Genomic DNA, 23,757 nt, shown 5'->3' on the forward strand with positions numbered 1-23,757 from the left:
TTGGAAAACTCAACAAAGTTTCCTCAGCAAGTGTGCCAATGATTAACACTTCTATAATGGCAGGCACAGCTAAAACCCTAAATACAATACCTATGTAATTCAAATACTTTTACTTTTTTTTAATACTTTTTAAGTTTTTTGTTGAAACAGGCGTTCCTGCTGTAATTCAGTGACAGCCACACTGTACGCTGGCATGTGGCAGAGCATGTTATTGCCAAGTTACTGTGGTTTGGCAAACTGCTTCGTCTTGCATAACCTCCACCAAACGGTTCCTTTCCAACATCTTTTTTTCTCTGATTCAGATCAGAAGAATGTTTTTTGTCTCCCTGTGACCTGAAATGAACTCAGAGTAAATTTATAACAGTGAACTTATTCAGTGAGTGAAAATCTCTAGTGCCATTATATTTAGTGTTGGTTTGTTTTGGCACCTGACTTCTCTTTGTTTTGGTTATCTAAAAGCTGAATTTACAGCATGAATTCACAAAATTTGATTCACTGTTTTCCATCGCTTGATACATGTTCATACTTGCTATTGTCATAGCTGCAGTGCAGGGGTGAACAAGCAAGGCAGACACGCATATTATTCAGGCTCTTAAATGCTCTTAAATAAATGTTGTTTTCTGAGCATTCATCAGTGTCTCGTTGTGTTTTTAGGATGGACGTGCTCCCTCTGGTGTTTTGGTTTGTGCCATGTTCTGCTTCTGCCACCTCTTCAACAACCCGGTTCCTGCCATGCAGCTGCTCAGCGCCAAGAGACCAGGTTCCGGCCTCTGGCCCTCACATCGCAGGTTTGTAATCCTGAGCGTGTGTGTGATGGTGAAGGAGAAAGAGGAAGAGAGAAAGGACAGGAAAATAGCATCGACAGTAGTAACACACATGATGTTTCGATTTCAGTTAAGGCTGAGTTGTGTTCGGGACACCATTTGTTTTCCTGCTTGTTTACCATTTAATGAGGTTGCCAGAATTAACAGCAGAACTAAATAAAAATCAGTCAGAAATATGGGGGATTGGTTTTCACTGAGAGACCCGATTCAAACTGATTTGATGAGTTTAGAAACCCATTCACATTATCAGCAGGCTCCACGATTAGGCATGTTTATTCTCATATCACCCCCTTTGGAAGGCATTCCACTTTTATATGCCTCCGCACCGGCAATAACTGACCAGAGGCATTGTGTTTCCAGGTTGTCCATCTGTCTGGCACATTCTTGTGAACTTGTTCAAATTTGGCCAATTTGGCTTAAAACTGCATGGCAGTATAATTAGTTATTATTCTAGCATATTTCAGACCATTTGCTGTTGTAGGGGATAGGTTAACACAAATAGTGCAGCCAGACCCTTAAGGATGGACCTTTTATTACCCTGCCAGCCAGTAGCTGTATTATTTACCAGTTCTTGTTAGAGCATCTTACAAGATCTCCTTCATGATTCAGAGTTTTAGTGGAAAATGACAAAAAAACCCATCAGCCTCATCATATATAGAAACGTCTGTGTAATGGATAGATAGCACGCATTACACAGAGAGAGGTTTAAAAACTGTCTTATATTTCTGTCTGTCCATGCAGGTACATAGGTTATGTGTGTAGCATGGTATCAGAGAAGCCCAGTCTACCCCACTCTAAGCCCTTGATGATCAAGGGACTCACCATGAGTCCGGTCCCCTGCTTCAACAAGCAGCGCAGTGGCTGTCGGCCCTTCTGCGACGTTCTAATCGGGGAGACAAAGATCTTCACAACTGCACAGGAGTACGAGAGGATGAGGTAGGGGCAGAGGCATCTTCTTTGAAATGTGTAAACCTCTTGATTTTATGCAGTAGGGGCGGACAGGATCGGTTGTAATATTCAGTTGATCTTGCTCCCTGGAGGGCTCTGTTAAAAAATGCTGGTACTGGAATTTTTGGAATTGGGGTCAGAGGTCACCTACAGGGTAATTTCTGGAGTAACACAATTGACAAATCCAGCTTCTATGTTTCTCCTTCAGGCTTTTACACAATGGGTTTATCACAAAACATTACCATTAAGAGGCATTATAGGAGAGGTACAGTAAAGAAAGTTTTTGTTTTAGCTGGGTGACAATACATGGTTGATTGCTGAGTTGCTGGCAGAAAATCACAGTTGGGGTTGCTTGTCACATTTTCTGTGGGATTGGCAAGGTTACTTTTGAAATTTAATAGGTTACAGATTACTAGTTACCCTGCTAAAAATGTAATAATGTAATTTTAATTACTTCAAAGTGGTGCAACTTATTATATTCATTTACTTTTCTAACAAATGTTTTAAACAGGGCAATAAAGCTGAAAAGACCTAAAAACATAAGTGTATAAAATTTGACTCAACAGCTTTGCTGATCAGCATTGTCCAAAAATATGCCAAAAGAAGGCATTCTGAAACAGCAAAAAGATGTAAAACAATAGAATGAATGTTTTATTCAACATAAACACTTTTTACTGAAAATATATTTCCATATGCAACTCCTTTGTAATCACCAACATTTTGATTAAATTAATCACTGTAATTTAATTATATATTTATTCCTGGTAACTATAACTGATTACATTTACATTTATCTTGTAATTTAATTACTTATTTAACTAGTTACATGTAACTAGTTACTCCCTAATACTGGATTGATTATCACATATATTTTTCTCTGTTCTTTGTATTGTTACATGGATGAAAAATTGACTTCTGGCCAATTCTTTTTCCCTATTATGATCTCTAGATGCATTGGCTGGTTAGGTTATTGCATTTCATTCAAACATTTAATTTCTGAAATTCTATTTTAAGATTGCTCCCATACTTTTATTTTTAAAATAACACAAACCAACCCCATAGTTTGTGACAACCGACCTCACGATGGAGCTGCATAAAACATATTTGACAGTCGACATGTTTTGAACAGAATAAGCTTAAGGACAGCAAAGTCAATCCATTTTCACCTGACACCAGAGGTCATCATTAGACATTTAAAGGAAATCAATTAACAGGGGTTCAATTGTTACGTCCAACCCTGCTCTCACCTGTATTATATATATGATGTGATTAAAGGATTTGATGCTTTTTCTCCTTCTTCTCCGCTCTTATTCTCTCTCTCTGCAACGTTTCCTCCTAATTTCCTCCATTGCTGCTCCATTTAATCTCTTCTGTCCGCGTTGTTTCTCTCTCCTATACACAGAGAGCACAGGGTCCAAGAGGGTAAGGTAGTTTTCCCTCTGGGTGTGAGTGTGCAAGGAGACGTGGTCGTTTCAGTCTATCACATGAGGTCAACCATTGGAGGACGTCTGCAGGCTAAGGTAAACTTCATATGGTCTATGGAGAATCCGACAAAGCCAATCACGTCTGCATATTGTTGAAGTCCACATCTCAATCAAACTTGCAACAATGATAATGTTGGAGAATTTGTGTCGGCACAAGATCATATTTGAAGTCAGCAATCAAACAGTCGTAGGACGTGGCTGCAACGTATCTGAGTATCTTGAGTCCAAACACAAACCCACAAAATGTCTGGAGGAAAGAAGTAGCAAGAAGTGTCACATTGGAGACAGTTTTTAAATTTTTTGAAATGTGCAGTTCATGGAAATAAGTGGTTTTCACCAGACATTTTACACATAGTTGACACTAAAATGGTTTTCAATAGCCTGGGTCTATTTTGGCCTTGGTTTCTGCAGGTTATTGTGTCATTTTACTTCCAACATATATATAGATATAGTGGTTTAACCCTTTAAAATCTGAACAATTTGGCTTGATTTCTTTCAAAAATACAGGTTTTTAATTCACAAGAAAATGACCTGAAATTTAGCAACACACAAAAAAAGTAAATACCAAAAAGGTAACCACCCCCTAAAACAATATATATATATATATATATATATATATATATATATATATATATATATATATATATATATAAATAATTGATAATAGTCATCATCATCATTTTAAATTAAAAAAAAAAAAATTCTCCTTTTTTTTTAAAAAAAGGAGAAATCAAATCAATTTGCTCAGGTTTTAAAGTAAAATTTAAAGTAAAATGATGTCTTAGGATCGATCAAAAACATATAAATTTAGACTTCTTAAGGATGTTAAGCAACATGCAGTTTCTCTGGGAAGAATAATCATATAGCCTTACACAGAACATTGTGCTAAGTGACTGCAATACATGTGACTAGTGATGCAATTTGGTATGATGCACTAAAATATCACATGATCCAAACAAATATTTATTTATTTATTTATTTATTCTACTGTTGTTAGGTGTCCAACACCCAGATCTTCCAGATCCAGTTCCATACTGGTTTCATTGCTCCTGGCACCACCATGTTAAAGTTTAACAAGTAAGGACATTTCTTGTATTCAATCACTGGAGTAAATACTACTGTTAGGTTTTTATAGCACTGAGTGGTTTAGGTTCCAAATACATGTCTACGAACCACTGTGACCTCTCAGTTCTTGGGACAAATCTGCTTTGTGTCCCCAGAGTCAAGACTAAACTTTTTTTTTTTTTTAAATCAATCAATTTTTTTTTTCTGATTCATCCCATTTCTACTCTCAGACCTGAGCTGGATGCTTGTGACTCTCCTGAGAAGTATCCCCAGCTCTTCCATGTGATACTGGATGTGGAGGTGGAGGGGGTGGACAAGCAGAAAGACCTGACACCACCGTGGGAGCAGTTCCCCTGTAAAGACCTTAGTCCCAATGTGCTCTTCTCCTGCCATCAGGAGCATCAGGATGCACTGGCTGTTGCTGGTACTGTGGGGACGGGTTCACTGGGAACAAATACGACACACACGCACACACACACACACACACGCACACGCACACACACACACACACACACACACACACACACACACACACACACACACACACACACACACTGCCTCTACTATTGTGCACTGCACTTTTATGTTTAAGCCATAATGCACATCACACTCAAGAGGAAGCGCTGTGTTTTTGATTCATTAGCTTTTTTGTATTTCTTTCTTCCATCAGCCTTTCTGAAAAGCTCAATAATGATACCAGATTTTTCTGTCCAAGACTAAATAACATTTGGTATCCACTGCTCTACATTGACTACTAAATAAACATCATTAAACACAAATAAAACAGTGATGGCTCTGACACAGAAGTGCTGTCAAAGCCTTGTGGGAGCTGTAGCTGTTAGAAAGGTAGCCTACAACTCACAGCTCACAACCTCACTGAGGAACTAGACACCAGATAGCTGCTACAAACTAGTTAGCTAAGCTGCTAGCAATATAGCCTACCTCTGCTTGACTGCTAGCCTGTGATTTATTTCTATTTTTTTCTTGTATTTTTGAAATGAAAATGTTTGTGTAATACACACTGATTACTAAACAGCACCACAACATACTGTTATACACAGAATCAGGTATTTTTGAGCCTCCCAACCTGCATGTGATGTAAATTTAAATGCTAATGGTAACTGCTATTTAGCCTAATTTAAAATTAATCATAAACCTGAAGTAATCCACCAATTATAGCCCTAGACCCAGGGTAGGAAACCTGCAACTTTGGAGCTGTGTGTGGCTCTTAAGCCATCTCAAGTTGCTCCCTGTTAGCTTTGACCCAAAAAATGTGTATGGAAATAAATAAATAAATATTATTTTTAACATTTTAATTTCAATTTATCACTGTCGTTGGTGTGAATTGTAGTGTTGTAGTGTAGCGTAAATACATAATACAAAGAGTCCAGAGAAAACTGGGCCTAGAATATGTGTTGTAGCCTAGGCTACATCATGGCCTGGTGCCTTTTTCTCTAAATTTTGCCACACCTGTGGCTTTTCTTGAATCTCCTTAGCTAGGCTAGCTTTTAATTTCAAATCTGAAAAGGAAAAGTCTCAGAGGGAAAAATGATTTAATAATTTGTGGACAGGTTTGTTTGCTTTAACCACCAATGCTGCAAAGTTAAAGTACAAAATAATCATAGATAGCCCACTACAGAGTAGCCGCCTTGTAGTTAAATATAAAAGAAAGCTCATTTAGACCTATTAATAACAGGCTGTGCTACCGTCACGGTAACATTATGAGACTCAAACATGTTTCGCAGCTCCAGACTGACTTTTTATTTCCTCCGGCCAAAAATGTCTCTTTTGACAGTAAAGGTTGCCGACCCCTGCCTTTACCTAAGCTTATGCTTATTTAAGCTAATACTTGTAAGACTATCTTCGTTCTTAAAAGAACAAAACTCAGACAAAGATACAAACAAGTGAATATCCACAAGCACAAACTTACAAATTCATTATGCATGTATACTCTCATTCACAAATTTCTATGCATTAGCCTACTGCACTGATGATAAGGTAGAATAATACAGTATTTGCAAAACCACATTCACATACTACATTTACATGCAGACACACAAACACACTAATAAACTGTCATTTTTATTCTTACAAGACGAGATGGAGGGATTGGATCTGGAGGGTAAGACAGTAGAGGAAACACAGAGCTGTTAGAGAAACTGTTCAGTACAGTGACATTAGTAAACCAGGGCTTGGTTCAATTCAATCATACTCTCTGCAAAATGTAGAGAGAGCATTGACCTTATTGACAAACATACATGCTATTATCGGAAAATAAACTTCTCTGTCAGCATTTTTCAATCTGTATGGATTGAATTGAAATGAGCCCATTATGCAGTGATATCTCATTTTGGTGGAAGATTTTAATCTGTCTCTGTGATATACACCAATCATCTAGGAAACTGAATAAATTACATACTTACCACACACATCCACTAACATCCTTTATCCAGAGAAATGTGGAGAAATGGGGAAAAACACCAAAATAAGAATGAGGGGCAAACATTGCATACATTAAAATGTTCTACCAAAATGAAATATTGCTCTAGATTAATACTTGCTGAAGTTAATGGCCATTTTTTAAACCCCACCCCTTTTTTAAAAGCAGACTGTATATTTATTGGACCCATAAATGAAAATTTATTGTGTATTTTTAGAAGTGATGTCTTCCAAGTGTAGCTAAAAGCAGCTTCTCCTTTGTCAAATTGCAAAGTGTGCAGCTTAGTGTATTAAATCACAAAGAGAACAGAGTCAGGAGAAAAGCTGGTGCTTGTAGCAGAGATGACCTATGTAGTTGTCCATTATTCAATCCATTTTTTTCTCAGCCTACTCAGCATTTCTGTCTGCTTTGCGCTAATTAATTTCCTGTCTGCTTTGTTATTTCTCTCAACTTTCTATGCTTTGCACGCCTCTGTCTCATTATCTAATTCACTGCATGTTGCCTCTGTCTCTTTTATTTCCATCTCATCTTATTGCAGAGCCAAGCCGTCCCCACGGAGGTCCAGACGGTCGGGGCCATGGCGAGGAGAGTGAGCCCTCGGATGACGAGATGCTCTCTCTCTCCAGCCAGCGAAGCAATGCCAACACAGCCCCCCAAAAACCTGACCCCCCTGTTCCGATGCCCGACGCCCCTGCACCCGCTGAAGAAGTAGATCTTCTTGGCCTTGACGGGGAGGACGTCAGTCGTCCCACACCTCAGCCCCCATCCGCTGCCGCCACAACCACTGACCTCCTAGGGGACTTGTTCGGGGGCCCACCCCAGCCAACCAGTGGGGCGTCATCTGCCCAGTCCACACCACATAAAGTAGTCCCAAACACTGCCTCGCCATGTCCCTCCCCTGCACCAACCGGTGAGTGCTCCAGCTTGAAAGCACACTGGATTTGAAACACAGCCTTAAAACAAATCTATTAGGTGGCATAGCACAAAGTAAGTTTAGATTGCTTGATCCATATTTAGGGTTTCAGTTGATTGAAGACAAGTCCCACAAATACCAAAGGAAAAAAAGATATTATCAAAAAACATGGGACAATGTCCAGAAAACTTATTTGTATATATATTTTTTAAATGATTTCTTTCTTTTTTCTTTTTTTTTGACATTTTTTAAACCTTTTCTTAAGATTGTTTTTTTTGTTTCGATGCTTTGTTTTTGTTGCTTATTTTAAGGCGATGTTCGTGTAACTTTGTAATAATTCCTTACTCATTTATGTCAATTTATTTTTAAGTTGCTCATTGCCTCCTTGCATGCTTTTGAAAGAATTGAAACCAATTTTGCTAAGAATTCAAAGGACTCAAAGTTCATTTATTAGTTTTTTCTGGTGCTTTCAAATGCATCTCACAGTTTTCATTAGATGACGTGATGAAATGTCCATGGGAAAATGCAAATGAAACACAAAACCCTAAGAACAGCCCAGCTGCAGGTGACTTTGTGTTAAGGGGCTCTTTAATTTTCCGGCAGTTAAGTTTTAGAGTGCACAAAATCACCCTCAACAGCAAAGGACTGCACTGAAGTCTTAAAAGGGCCTCGAGACCAGAGTGTCTGACTGACAGTGTTTGAGGTTTGCACTCAGCTGAGGAAGGATCAGAGTGCCCTGAGTGTGCAGCTCCTCACCTCTCTTAAGCCCTTAGAAGGGGCGTTGTCACAATCTGAGTAAATGCACCAGGGTGCTCTCAATTCCTAATTAGGAGTCAGTACTCACACCCTGTGCAACAGGTGATCTGAATGACCCTCTAATCAACTCAGGAGAATTGTGACATCCAGCTACATGAATTAAAAAAGGAAACATGTCAAGACGTGCCAAATACTGAGGAACTACCACAGAATACAAACTAATACATAGTGGAAATAAGTCAAGTCAGGTCAAAATGTGCTGTAATCATGTCTCATAGCTGAGATCTGCTAAATGGGTCAGAGGCCAGATAAGGTCACAAAAACTCTTTAGTTTAATATTCCTGTGCAAAAAAGACTTGACTTAAAGAAAGGAAGAATAATATTATTTGGGATATTTCACAATATGTAATTCAGTTATTCAAACAGATATATTGGGAAATGAAAATGCAAGACAATAACATCTTAAGATAAAGCAGACAGGATTAGTTGAAAAGTATATTGGTGTATTGTATGAAAAACCCAGAGCTACTAAATACTCTTTTCTCGTTTTTTTTCCCCACTATCAAATTTGTTTCTGCCATACATTTTTTTTACACCATCTATTTTTTTTTCACTGTCTAATTTTTTTCTCCCACTTGTCCCTTTATCGGCTGTGTAGTTTTTACATATTTTAACCCATTATTTATTTACTCTGAGATGGGCATGTGTGTCGATAACGTGTGTTAAATCTTTAAGTGCAGTACTAAGATTTTGTTCAGGTGTTCAGTGTTCTATTTGTTTGTGTATTTCTGGTGACATACATACATAGACTGGTATGTGTGTATGTATTTGTCTTTGTTTGTTGTGGCTAAAATCAATGAATACATTGTTAAAAAAATGTGCAGTGTTTGTCCAAATAATTTTCTAGAGTAAGACAATAACAGCTGGGATTATGTTTGGTTCCCTCAGCATTCGATCCCTTTGGGACCGGTCCCATGCCCAAATCTCAGGACGTGATGGGTTCATTCCTTGGACCAGGTAACGTGGGGCAGCCAGACCCCTTCCTGCATGCTGCTCGCTCTCCATCACCCACCCTGCAGCCTACAAGCTTGGGTAAGGCATGCTTTCTGCTGCACACTCTCACAGCATCTTGGATGTAGTAAAATAGTCCATATCGGGGTAAGACACCTTAAAAGCAGTACCTGCAAGTCTGCTGCCACACCTAAAACATGCATTGTGATTGTCTCTGCACATCAACTCTGGTTAAGACTTTTGAAATTTTTTCCCACAAGATTCATTGTTCTGCACTGTGTTTTTAAAATCCCTTCCCTTTTATTTACATGACTTGTTGCTTGCTTACACACTAGCTTTGCAAGAATTAGTTGTTTTTTTCCCCATTGCTGCTGTATATGTGTAAACAAATGGGTTTGCATGATGTATGATGAATCAGCCTGTCTGATAAGTGTTGTAGAGAACAAACAAGAACTAACATCTAGATGTATTAAGACATTCAACAGTCCTCATATTAATGCTTTTCATGAGACTCTGGCTGTGTGGCTTCATGGTGCTCAGGTCCCATTCACTGTGTGCTCTGTCTGTGACTAACCTTTACGTGCTTAAACAGGCCGGAGTTCCCCTGTGCCGCCCAACACCCCAACCGTCAACATTCAGCAGCAAAATGCAAAGGGAGGGTGGGACTGGAACAGACCTGCTACTACAAGCACAGGTATAATCAGTAACACAAACTCACACTCTTACATAAACACAAACGCTGGATTTTCATCTAATACTTTCATTGAAGAAGCAAACTAAACATTTTTGTGTGTATTCAAATCAGTGGAAGCTGGTAGATTTGATTGCTGAATACCAAAAGAACCTTTAAGAGCTCAAAAATGCATGCATCACTTGTTGATTGATCCAGGAGGAGGCCTCGGTATGGGCAGTCGATCAGCCACTACAAGTCCCACAGGCTCCGTCCACAGCACCCCCACCCACCAAACCAAGCCAAACACCTTGGACCCGTTTGCTGACATAGGCAACCTTGGAGGTTAGTCACTGGAAATTTTCTCAAGCATGAGTCTTTGTTTTCTTCACTTTATGTCATAATCTTCAACCTTTCCATTATCAGGTTCTGGCTTCTCCAGCAAACCGACCACTCCTACTGGGGCTGCCCCTACCTTCCCTCCCATGGGCTCCCCATCGCGACCTCCTCCATCTCCACAGCACGGCTTCCCCTCGTGGCAGCCAGGTGCTGGAGGCGGTGGAGGATGGCAACCCCAAGGACAGGGTCCCACCCCGCAGCCAAAGCCCAGCCCCAGCCACACCCCCATGCCTCACACATCGCCTCAGAACCGACCCAACTACAATGTCAGCTTCTCTGCGATGGGTGGGGGATCACCCAGCGCAGGGGGCAAAGCACAGGCTGGCATGGGTGAGCCGCAGATGTTGGATTAGATTTAGGTTTTTCTGTTACAATGCAAATGTTCTGTCATGTTTTGAATTTGTTACATTCTTGTCGGCAGGACTTATTGACATACATGGCCATAATTGGCTTTCTTGAAATTAAAATAAATGACTTTTTACCTCTAAAGCAATAGTGTGTTAGATTTAGAGGGATTTAGTGGCATCTAGAGGTGAGGATTGCAGATTGCAACCAGCTGGAACTCTTCCTGGTTAAGATCTCTTCAGTGTCCATTGTTCTGGAGATTTTTACCAGGAGCTGAGTTATCCGCAGAAGTCTCTTCACCTCCAAAACAAACAGACCAAGTGATTAAAACCGCTAAAAAAAACTCTGAATAAAGCAGTTTAACATTACAAATCGATGTTCTTCAATGCTGTCTGGCATGTCAATAATGAACCGTTTGCCTAGCACCTGCTACCTGTGCTGCCCTGTTTTCTCTGATAACTTAAGATCCAGATACTCAGGAGATTTTTACCACAAGACACATTATCAGCAGAGCCCCCCCCCCAAAAAAACAAATGGACCATGTGAATTAACTGGTAGAAACAATAAATCAGTTTCTCATAAAAACATTTGGGGTTTCTCAGTTCTGCTCATCAAGGAGGGCCTGCTAACTGCAGTGGCCGTAGCAAAAAAGCGAAAACAAGAAAACGCAAATAGCCTTATCTGGAGCAAGCGTTTGGTTTGTCTGTTCTGGGCTACTGTAGAAACATGCCGGTGCAACATGGCCATCTCCATAGACTTGCTCCCCACATAGATATATGCAACTCATTCTAAGGTAACTAAAACACAACAATTCTTAATTTCAGAATTTCTTTAATTAACATGAAAGAAAACATACTTATTATATTATAATCCATTTCTGCCAATTAATCCCCCTAAACGCAACATGCTGTAAAAAAGTTAGTGGTATTTGGCCTTGAGCGTGTCATCTGACACATGACACACGAAGCACCAAATGATAAATTTAGTAGAGATAGAAGAAAGGTATTTGTAATACTGTGCAGATGCTCAAAATATATTTTAAAAAAGAATGTGGCCTCTCTGTGTTCATATCCCTTTCTGCCAGGTTCAAAGCCCAAAGCTTCGGCCGCCAACTTTGATGACCTGCTGTCTGGTCAGGGCTTCACAGGGACCAAAGAAAAGAAAGGGCCCAGGACTATAGCGGAGATGAGGAAGGAGGAGATGGCCAAAGAGATGGACCCAGAGAAAATAAAGGCAGGTTTTTTTCTTCTGATGATAATAAGTAACATCTGTAAACTGATAAATTAAGGAGTGGTGTGTTGTTTTTATTTGCTGTTAAAGTTTCTGTGAGAAACATCATGAAGTCCTATGACTCTTGCATCACCACATCTGAGTAGAATTACAGTTTGACATCAGTTCGCTAGGTTTTTGTCATCTGTTTATTCACTGTTGTGCAATAGAAGCAGTGATTCCCAAAAGTAGGATAGTGCACTCAAAACCCTTTAGCTTCTAAAGCTTTTCTGTTTATTCTAGAATTCATGGAGCAACCAATGTAGGTCTCCCGTGACCAAACTTTGGTACTTCTAATTACTCCTTTAAAAACATTTCACCAGAGCCAAAAATCACTGAGAGCGTTTCTTCTAATAATTGTTCAAAATCACTGGCTAATGGTGCCTCCTCTCCTCTCTCTCTCTGCTGTTTTGTGACCCAGATTCTTGAATGGATCGAGGGGAAGGAGCGTAACATCCGTGCTCTGCTGTCCACCATGCATACTGTGCTGTGGGAGGGGGAGACACGCTGGAAGCCTGTGGGCATGGCTGACCTGGTTACTCCCGAACAAGTCAAGAAGGTCTACCGCAAAGCTGTTCTGGTCGTCCACCCAGATAAGGTGAGACAGATAACAACTGGTGGACTTTCTAATAAAAGTAAAGAGAGGATCTTTATCTGTATGCAAGCAAGGAGATAATACTACATGTCCCTTCATCCAATGAATTCTCTGTTCGTTGGATGTAGGGACATCAGTAATTAATATCATGCTTTGTTTCCATCATTTTTATGCCCTCATTCTTTGGAAATACTGCTCTATGTGTAAACACAGTAAGAATGTTACAATTTTAATCATTTTTTAATTGTTAAAACCCACTGGGCTTACTCGGCACAGAATATATAAATGACCTTAAAGAAGCGTTACTACGCACAATTAAGGAAATATTTAATGTTTTATTTGTTATATATTTGGCACCCACCCATTTTGTTGCCAAAAAGTAATTTCCAAAGATGTGTACAAATAGTTTTTTGTACAATACTTATTTTTGGGGTCAATAACTGTGCTGTTTTTCCATGCCTTAATAAATATTTAGTGGCTTCTGCTCGAATTTTAACTGGGACAAATCATAGGTCACATATCACCCCAACTCAGAGTAAAGAAAAATAACTAATCACAAGAACAAGACACAGCTGGAGTAGGCAGGCCGGGCAAAGGGAGGGAAACACAGAGATTGGCTAACGATAAAGACAATGAGGGTGTGGTAGCAAACACTGGTGTGGAGCAATGCAAGACAGGAACTAACGAGACTGATACAAAGCATGAGTATAGGAAAACAGGCGGGAAACAATAAAAGGTAGAAGATATCACACATGAAAAAAGCTGTTCAGAATAAAACAGAAAAAAAGACCACTCAGCAGAACCGAGACTGACAACATTTTCACTTTATATTTACCTTTGTTCTGCTTTGCCTCTCTGCACACTGTTTTCCTTAATTATTAATACTGTTTTTATAAACGGAACTGTATTTTCATTATTTTATTTTTCATGCACTTTGAGAAGCAATTCTTATTATATTTAGATCCCAGAGATGTTAGACTTTTTTTTTAAAAAAAGCAAACTGTTACAAAACAGCAGGTCAATGTGGTGCAAAAAAAATGTCAACACCACTCACAGATATGGAACAAATGAAAACCCACTATATTTATATTTTACAGCTGAGACATGTGAAACATGTCATCTTTTCAAAGTCAAGTTTAAAAGCAATTCTCATAAATTTAGGAACAGTCGTGAAGTGTCGAATAAAAAAATCTTTATTTATCAACCAGCACAAGGCCATTTTTACACAAGTCAAATTCTCGCAGGACTATTTTAATGTATTTCCTCATATATCTGAGAGGGGTAACGCGGGGTCAGCAATAGTAGGGCAACCCTGGAGACAGTTTGCTACCATACCACACTCCATACTTCAATACATGGACTTGAACCATGCGTCTGTCTCCCAAGAATGAGTTTAAAACACATCGTTACAGTTTTACTGTAATTGCAGAAAAATGCAACATTTAAGGTTAACTAATATTGGCAAAGTTAAAGAAAAATACCAGTGCCAAAGAATAGAGCATTGTTTTATGTTAAACTGAAAATTATTTTTTTCATACATGATATAAAGCAAGACATTACAACAATGAAAATGGCCAAAATAATGACCCCTTCAACAATGCGATAACTCAGGGGACCAAAATTAGGTTTCAACCAATCAAATAAAGAACTACTATCCTGGTGAACAGAGTTACCGGTGCCAATAAGATGGTTAACTATATCAGCAATGGTAGCATTGTAATCAGGCACATAGGTACAACATTCAGATCCAATAACAGAACAAGTTCCTCCTTGGGCTGCTAACAGAAAATCCAAAGCTGCTCTGTTTTGTAAAGCTAGAAGTCTAACAGAGGCGAGTTCACTCGACAGAAGCAGGAGAGCTCTACTTGTTTCATTAGCTATGACTTCTATGGCATGAGACAGATCTGCAATTTGATCCAACGCAGACATAATTCCATAAAAAGGAAGCAGGGGACCAAGTATGTTCTTGAACGGTGATTGCTTATGAGTCCCAAAGATGTCTGAAGTTCCACGTCGTACCCGTCTAAGAGGAGGTTTCTGGGGCAGGTATTGAGTCACTCTCATAGCCGGGATGACGTAAGCCAACCCGCAGCGTCCTTTGTAATCCACAGGAAGATACGGGTACGCAAGGTTTCCACACGCCCAGTACATTCCTACAGGAGAAGAGATGGAGCAGCTGGCAGTGCGCTGAGCTAGAGCCCTGAAGCGAGCCTGGCCTGCTGCTTCCAAACACTGCTGAGGTCCAGAATTTGGAGATTTAAACTCAATATTGGTTTGTTTTGGGTCCCATTTGAATGTATGAAGGCAGTCCGATTCTCCCACAGGTGTCCTGCCGTCATTCTGGAGACACCAAGAGAACTTCTGAGGGGTGAGCAGTATGGGAACAGGTTTCGGGGTTTTGCGACATCTGTAGCAGTTTGAATTTCCTCTGGAACAGTTAAGTGGCCTCATTTTGGAGAGACTGGAACAATCGTGGCGAGAATTAGACTGAGACAAAGGAATGTGCATCAGCTGGCAGGTGTCACAGTCAGAGATAGGTACGGCCATCAGAGGTAAACCATCTGCAGCTGTGTAGGGCATAAGGCCACAGACGTAACAGCTGGAATCAGGGCTGATATGGCTGGCTACTTGCCATGCAATAGTCAGAAAAGTATTGATATCATCTGTTCTTACGTCTGGTACTTTAACAACCTGTGGAGCTCCCATGGTGGACTCCACCAAAATCAGTGTTAAAAGGTTCAGGATCAGGGGCATTGTTGCACTGAATCACAGAATCTGGCTCCGTCCTTTTACAGTATGAATCACCAGGCTAGCTGAACATCAGCGGCATAATCAGATGTCTTGAAGGCAGTTTGGACCTGTGAATGAATACATACAGCGGACAGAGAATGACCACAGAGTTCCTCAGTGTCCTCAGCGTCTTTACAAATGGAAAGTCAATCATAACAGCAGCCAGTGAAATGACCTTACCCGTGCTGTCAGTCACCAGCGAAGTCCTTTTCTTCTCACTGTCAGGAATACTCGGCAGATTCAGGTTATGGCTCTGGTGCGATCATGGTAGCATTCATGCAAGGAGGAAATATAAGACTTCCCCTCCTTCCCCCCTCTATTCATCATGTCTTTAATCAGACCAAGAGCATAGGCACAACCCAAAATGTACCCTATCACAGGGGTATAGTGAGTTAATCACTAAATCAGTAACCACTGATCAATCATTACAAGGTGGCAGGATTTAAATAATCAAAACAGGGCAGACTAAGAGGCTGCTTTATATCAGATATGGTTCAGTTGCATAATCTCACAAAAACATTTATTTAGGACCACTAAATTAGATACATTTTGGGACACATGCATATACTTCACAGTACAAACCTGAAAAAGATGCAGGCATGCACTGTCACTCCAGATTTCTGTGATTGAAGCATGCATGCATGCATTCATGCACTGACACACACACACACACACACACACACACACACACACACACACACACACACACACACACACACACACACACGATTATTGTTATTGTAAATATAGTACATACAAACTTGCTCATGCAGTGGACTTAGTAGCTTCATAATAAAAGCATCTAAAGAAAGACATTAGATAGAGATATAATACTTAAAAAATGTATCTGAACAACATTCTTTCTTTTCATGAATGAACATGATAAAACACATCTGGTGCAGTGTTTGGAGGATGGATACTTAAACTGTGCAAAGCTAAATCAAATTATATTGGTTACACCCTGGTAGCCAAATCGGTCTGACTCTGACTGCTGACACTGCCATCACTGGGCCATTATCAGAAATGACCTGGCCCAAACTAGGCATGTGGGAACTGATCTGTATCTGGTTTGCCCAATTCGGCCTGAATGAAACCCCGGAATTAGACATAAATAAAATGTCCCAATTCTGGCTGCTGACACTGCCATCACTGGGTAATAACTGGGTATTTGGGCTTTTGCAGGTTTTAAAAAAAATTTCTGTGTGTTTGAGAATGGTTTTAGTTTTTTTGTTTTGTTTGTGTTTGCCATGTTTTTAGAACTGTTGTTTGTTTGTCACCTGTATTTTTCCCCAATGGTTAATCGCCTGGGGGTGAGTACATTGATAATGTGCACATATATGTCATGGTTTTTTTTTTTTACCACAACCATAGAGTAAATCCACATCAAATCACATATGGCTTGATTTTTACATTTCATGGCTAAAGTCCAATTTTCTCCGTCATAGCAGGTATTTTATATCCAGATGAGCTCCAGAGAGGAAAAACCTGCTTTTCATTGCTCAGTCAGGGGAATGTCCCTTGTGTTTAACAGATTTTTCTCTTCCCTTACAGGCAACAGGACAGCCCTATGAACAATATGCCAAGATGATTTTCATGGAACTAAATGACGCCTGGTCAGAATTTGAAAGCCAAGGACAAAAACCCCTCTACTGAATAAATAACGAGAGGGAGTAAGCGAGGAGAGGATGCCCCTCCTGATTCTGTCATCTAATCCTTAAAAATGTGTCACCACTTCTGGTTAACATACTCCAGCAGCACCCTACAACATCTGCCTTTATACCTGTGCTTTGACCCGTACTTCTCTTCTCACCTCACACAAACACAGAACCTCCAGTTGATCTGCAAAGATGGCAAGAGACGACAGAACAACAACAGTGTGACTGAACAAGCGACTGCCCGTAGCTCAAATGTACGTACGTATGTATGTGGTGCAACATTGTCCTTCCTTGTCGAGTGTCCTTAGCCCTGAAATCAACCCACCAATCAAAGCAGAGTCACCGGGACGTCTGGGAAAACAAAAGAAGCGCTTGATTCAGAAGAGAACGGTCAAAAGAGTGAGAGGCGCAGGACATAAGATAAGAGAAAAACACATCAGGAAGTAAACTGAACAAGCATTTCACAGACTGCTCTAAATACGGGATTCAGGGTGCCAGATAGTCTGTAAGGCACAAATAAGCATTTAACAAGCAATCAAGCCATTTACCTACAAAACATCCTGTTGTACTTTGTGGGAAAAATTGGATCCAGGATCAGTTCTGTCATATCAAATCCATAGTTTTTCTCACAATTGAATGTTCTTAGAAATATGGAAAAAAGCGGCAGTATGTTTTTAGCTGGCAAACCTGTTTTCCATCCAAAACAGGCTGTTTGGATGTATTATTTAATTTAGAAATTGTTATGAAAGAGAACGAAAGCAACTGCTATTACCGCTTTTGACACTGATTACAGGTTGGCTTCCTCCTCTATTAGCCTTTTTGATTTAGACTGCTGAGGATAATTTAAAGTGAAAATCAAGGGCCTCTTTAATAAAAACTGAGGTCAGAAGGCGGCTGCATTTTCACTTCCCGACTTAATATTCATATGATGGATTGAAAAAGAGCTGTTTGTACTGTCGGAGATGATTGGTGTGTCTGATGTAACCAAGCCTTGTGTGTTTCCAAGTTTGCAGGGAACTGAGGATTGTATACTGTATTTTAAGATTAGCACATGTACAGTTCCATACATGAAGCACCTCGAGGCCTCATGCACACTCACTCGTACAGTAACATATTTTTGCAAGGGAGCAAAAGCACAAACTTCACTTGGTGCAGCTTTGAAAGGAAAGCCATTGTTATTATTTATTCATGCGTTCATTTTTGTGTGTTTCAGAACTGCTGCATTATTTATGACATCTGCTCCTGTATGTTAAGGACATGTTTGGGATTTTTGGGCCATTATGTTTAACTTGCGCAAGTTAGCAAAACATAGGAATAATATGTAAGACTATGTCACATTTTTTGTGTGTAACATTTAAAAGTCTGCATGTTTTCCACAGACAACAAAAGGGGCACTAAAACTTAAGTGCTGCTCATGTAACTTTTCTTTTTGCCCCACAAACTTTACCCAATGCAGAAAGAGTCATGGGTTGATTTTATAGGGGTGGAAAATGTTCTGAGAAGATGATACTAATGTACTTTACTGTATTTGACTTCTTCATACCTTAAATTTCAAATTTAATTCAGACCTTGCATATATCTGCTGTCATTACAATGATTTTATCAGAACTTTTACAATGATTGCAATATGTTTTTTTTTTTTTTTTTAAGGGGAGACACCCCAGGTGAAAAGGGTAAAACTAATTAACTAATAGTTATCACACACGCCGGGTTCAAAACTTGTTTTTTTAAATGTTGTTGACGTATTAAAGCCACAGGTTTTTATCACCCCATATATCAGAAAATACCATCAACAGTCATATGAAATCTGTTATTACTGTGTTTTTAGTTCCATAAATTAGGCAAAGAAGGATATATGAACAAACCCCTCTGTAAAAACTTTCAGAATAAAGATTGGAATAAAACTGGAAAGTTGGTAGAAAGTGAGGTACTACTGATTTCTGGCCCAGAGTATGAGAAAAAAAAACCTCTCCTCGAGAAAATGGGCTTTACAGAAATGTATTATAGAACTCCTGCACTTTTAGACAGAAATCAAGACACCAGGGGAAACATTTTAACTAGTTGATAATACCATGAAACTTCCCCAGCTGATTACTCGCATTACAAATGTTTCTGAAGTTTCTGAAAGAAATTTCATTTCATGTTTAGATATACAAACTAAGCATTATCTAATTAAATATGCAATTTTGCATATATTTCTTGAACAGAAATCTAGACAAAAATAAACACCTAAATGTGTATTTTGGATGTTTTGTTTCCACTAGTCTGAAGAGGACATTTTAGAGGAGCAAAATAGCCCCAGATCTCAAAAGTTCATGAAAAAATTGTTTTTACCTAGGTTGTCTCGCCTTTACTTTATGTTTACATTTGTGAGACATTTTTGTCATAGCACTGACACTTTTATTTATAATTATCACGCAGCTTTTTTGTCAGGGTGAGCAAAATTACCACTATTACATATCAACAGCAAGATGCAACACACATGACTGTACATGTTAAGTATAATCCAGAACAAATTTAAATTCTCTCAATATAATTTCACTGTTATGGTGGCTAAAGTGATAGTTTCTCTGTAAAATGGGACTCCTGACATTGTCTTCTTGTGCAAAAGGTATTTCATAGTCCTGGGATGAAGTCCATGGACTAATGACAAACACATGCAAAATTATTTACTTAATGAAGTATTATTAGCAAACGGAAACTAAAGCAATCCTTAATTTCTTTAAGGGGTTTAAGGATTTCAAAGGATATTAGCAGGATCATGTAAAGAGTTATTTTATTCTGATACTTGACCTCTGTTATCAAACGTGTATAAAGTCAATTTACACACACACACACACACACACACACACACACACACACACACACACACACACACACACACACAAATTGAGCAGAATATTTGCCTTTACATGCTCATGAACTGTTCTTTACATTGTTATTGTTGTCATGATCTCTGTCTCAGTTTTGGAGATGCAGATGAAGGATTAGATCATTTATTTGGTTGTCTTTAACCCTTGCTTACCATCATCATGTTTTTTGATCCATGCTGAGGATGTTAACTGTGACCTGCGGAGGAAGAGTGTGACTGCTATAACGTGCTGTTTCTTCAACTGGGTTTGGGACCCAGAATGGATCACATAACGAAGCGTCTTGACTGCAATGGGTCCCTGAGAAATACTTTGGGTCTCTAAAACGTTGGACTCTGATCTAGAGGCTACTGCTTTCTTTGGTGACTTACCAGAAACAGGAAGTGTGTAGTATGTGCTTCTGTGCTCTATTTACACCGAGGACCTACATGTGAAATAACCCTCATAAGCTCCCTCGCTGACCGAATTCTCTATCTGCAATCTTACGGCTATGTTAAAAAGCTAACCTCTATATTGTAGTCAATGGATGTGTGTTGTTTGAAGTTGTGGTACGTATGGAAGTGATCAGATTTGGATACAGACTACTGTACGTTATGTGTTTGCCTGTCTGCTGTTCAAGTATTACTAAACTGTGTACAAATTCTGTTCATGTGTTCCTTTTCAGGTCTGTTTACCATTACAGGATGTACATAATGATCAAGTGCAGTGCACACAAATAAACAGTAAACAGATCAGGTTTTATGTGTCTCTTGGTGTTTCTCCGTTTTGATCACTAGAGGGTAGCAGCACACAACACACTATCTGCAATGATGTGCGCGCTTTTCTCACTGATGGAACAGGCACCGATCTGCTTAATTAAAAGTACATGTAAACAATTTAAAACTAGCCTGTTACAAATAAAAGTTCAATACAAAATCAATTAAATAATAATAATAATAAAGTAAATATTTATTATCTGTAAAAAAGAATTATAGTATAAAATAGAAGAAAAAGTATAAGTACTTACTCAGCTAAAAAATGGCCCCTATTACTCGTATATTATCGTATAATATATTATTAGATTTATACTGATACATCAATGCCTAAGTGTGGTGTTATAATTGTAGCTGGTACTCTATACTGCTACTAGTTTTTTAGTCAAGAGGTTCCCAACCACAAGATGAATCTGAGGGGTCATTAGATGATTAATGGGATATGACAGAAGAAATGCATTGTGTGTCCCAACAACTTATTAAAAATAAAAAATGTTGTTTGTTGTCTGTGGTTTGCTGCTGTCTGCTGCTTGGCATATACCTAAATGTCACCATCCTGTCCTCATGATGAATACAACTCCTAAACTATCTTCCTTTAGAAATGTTGATATGTTGCTACGTCTGAAACGTAGAACTGCACAATTTTTCCCTAAAAGGATCATAACCTAAAAGAACTGGCAACCATGAGTTTATATTTTACAATACATTTGATTTTATAACCTGGTTTAAAGACCTCAAAATTGTTCTCTTCTTGGAAAAAGTTCACTTAGTTAAAAGTAAAAACAGATCAAATATATAATACCACAGTGTAGAAATACTTAGTGTTACAATATCCATAATGTTTTAATCTCAGAGATGATTCCTCCCAGAGGAGGTGCAGCATTTCAACATTGATGGTAATGACTGTGACAATATGCTGCATTACAGTACTACTGTTTTTCACCACTTCATCATAAGCTCTGCTCATATGTGACCAGTTATGGGGTTGCCAAGTTTTTCCTTGGGGCTCAGATCCGGGAAAAGTAGAATTGCAGTCTCAGTGTTCAACGACCCAGGGGGAAATTTAGGGTAATTGAAAAGAACTCTGTCCAATCTGTGATTCATTGTAGAATAAGGTTACGGCTGCACTCTTCAGTTTTTCCCTCCTCTAACGTGCGCTGCTGACGCACTTCCTGAGACAGATTCAGCTCTGATGGATGAAGACCATTTGCATTTTTTGTGATATCCTACACCATTAGGCCCACGACTAATATACCCAGACATCAAGCTGTTGCACACACACACACACACACACACACACACACACACACACACACACACACACACACACACACACACACACACACACACACACACAGAATCCTTTGTTACCACCTTTACCAATTAGTTTTAGTTTTCATTGGATTGTACAAATGTAGATAAAATATATCATATTCTATAATGTCATGAATTAATGTCATACAGTTCCATGAAGTAATGTGAACTACACTGATATGAATATGGGTCAAATGTCCCTTTAATGGAACAGGAGAATACTTTGACTTGCTGATGGTACCAGAGGTTAAGTCAGGGAACTCCATACATAAATAAATAAATAAATTAATTAATTAATAATAATAATAATAATAATAATAATAATAATGATGATGATGATGATGATGATGATGATGATGATGATGATAATAATAATAATAATAATAATAATAATAATAATAGTATTATAATTATCAAGTGCCATCAGCACTGTTGTTGAGTGATTAGTTGAGAAATGCAGTCATTGTAGGCTAAAATGCCAATGCAGATACACTCATACCATACTCAAGGTTATCTAGTGGTGAGTCTTGATATTGCTGAAGGAGGCGTGTGTGAGTCATTGTGTGAGTAGAGTTGCTGGGATCAATGGGGGTCCTTGACTAACAAAACCATTCATATTTTAGAGAGCTAGTTTGCATACTACAGACTAACAGTAATGTATTTGATGTCAAACTCCTGAGGATGAAGAGGCATGATTGTGATTGTTTGATGTGAGAATAGTTTTATTATTTCTGCTCTCTTTGTGCTGAATTACCCACTGAACAGTATTATCACACAATTGAACAGACTTTCTCTGCCACCCTTTTGGAGCAGTTCAACACTTTTCTGATATAAAGTGCTCTGTCATACATTATACCATCTAAACTATCCTAACTACATGTAGTGACTTGATAAACAGAAACATCTTTGCTTCATGTCTGATGTGATGCAGTGATACAAGATGCAAGAGTTATAGATATTGTTGCTTTGGTTTGTGTGTGTGTGTGTGTGTGTGTGTGTGTGTGTGTGTGTGTGTGTGTGTTTGTGCGTGTACGTACATTATCAGGAACTTGTACCTTGCATGCCAGTACACAGATATTGATGCCTGGGTGTGCAACTTTCACACAGGAAGCTCAAACAGAACATCTGATTTAGTTTCAACATTTCCTGCTCTATTGCTTTTTTCACAGATGAGAAGCAACAATGAGCTGATTTTCTGATATACATATCAAGTTTAAACCCTCTCGGTAAATCCCAAATTTACCAGCCTTTTTTTCAATAACCTCTTATTGGAATACAAGATCATGATTCCTACAGTAAGTGAAATCATCATGGCACTAAAAGATTTAACCCTTATATGCATACACTCAGGAGCTGATTAGATGATGTTCATTCAGCACTTTTCAAAGCAAAGTTACAAAGTGCTTTGCATGGTGAAACTGGGATTATATCATCTCAGGACTGCAAATAAAATCAAAAAAATTAATTTAATTTAATTTCAAATAAAATTTAATTACAAAATGTTTTACTTGCTATGGTTTTTAGAGCACAATATAGCTGTTTTAGAATAAAAAAAACTATACAGTATTGTGCAGGGTGTGTGAAATAATACCCAACAATAATATAAAATTAAAATAAATAAATAAATAAAAAAATAAAACATGACATGTTGGAAATA

General features: G+C 38.7%; 2 protein-coding genes across 3 annotated transcripts in view; one reads left to right on the forward strand and one right to left on the reverse strand.

The window, feature by feature from the left end:
• dnajc6 (DnaJ (Hsp40) homolog, subfamily C, member 6) overlaps positions 1-20,766 on the forward strand; it is a 41,917-nt gene extending 21,151 nt beyond the window's left edge. The window contains exons 6-18 of one of the 2 annotated variants that reach the window (XM_042482832.2): positions 655-788; positions 1,566-1,760; positions 3,175-3,292; positions 4,254-4,333; positions 4,552-4,745; positions 7,300-7,671; positions 9,379-9,522; positions 10,034-10,135; positions 10,331-10,456; positions 10,538-10,840; positions 11,940-12,088; positions 12,546-12,722; positions 17,061-20,766. In XM_042482832.2, coding sequence (XP_042338766.1) covers positions 655-788; positions 1,566-1,760; positions 3,175-3,292; positions 4,254-4,333; positions 4,552-4,745; positions 7,300-7,671; positions 9,379-9,522; positions 10,034-10,135; positions 10,331-10,456; positions 10,538-10,840; positions 11,940-12,088; positions 12,546-12,722; positions 17,061-17,162 — 2,196 coding nt within the window. In that variant the 3' untranslated portion in view covers positions 17,163-20,766. The remainder of the gene's footprint in view (positions 1-654; positions 789-1,565; positions 1,761-3,174; positions 3,293-4,253; positions 4,334-4,551; positions 4,746-7,299; positions 7,672-9,378; positions 9,523-10,033; positions 10,136-10,330; positions 10,457-10,537; positions 10,841-11,939; positions 12,089-12,545; positions 12,723-17,060) is intronic. The other variant, XM_042482835.2, reaches the window with a different exon arrangement.
• On the reverse strand, positions 14,226-15,473 carry LOC148189539 (endogenous retrovirus group 3 member 1 Env polyprotein-like). Its single transcript, XM_088077305.1, has one exon. The coding sequence runs from the start codon at positions 15,471-15,473 to the stop codon at positions 14,226-14,228; it is 1,248 nt and encodes a 415-aa protein (XP_087933431.1).
• Positions 20,767-23,757: the final 2,991 nt, after the last annotated feature.

The sequence above is a fragment of the Plectropomus leopardus genome, chromosome 5 (genome assembly GCF_026936395.1).
Source record: "Plectropomus leopardus strain MGB_pleo_1.0 chromosome 5, ASM2693639v1, whole genome shotgun sequence".
In the NCBI taxonomy this organism is placed as follows: domain Eukaryota; kingdom Metazoa; phylum Chordata; class Actinopteri; order Perciformes; family Serranidae; genus Plectropomus; species Plectropomus leopardus.

Excerpts from the sequence above, each read along its gene's own strand:
- LOC148189539 (XM_088077305.1), bottom strand. The coding sequence starts at position 15,473 with ATGCCCCTGATCCTGAACCTTTTAACACTGATTTTGGTGGAGTCCACC.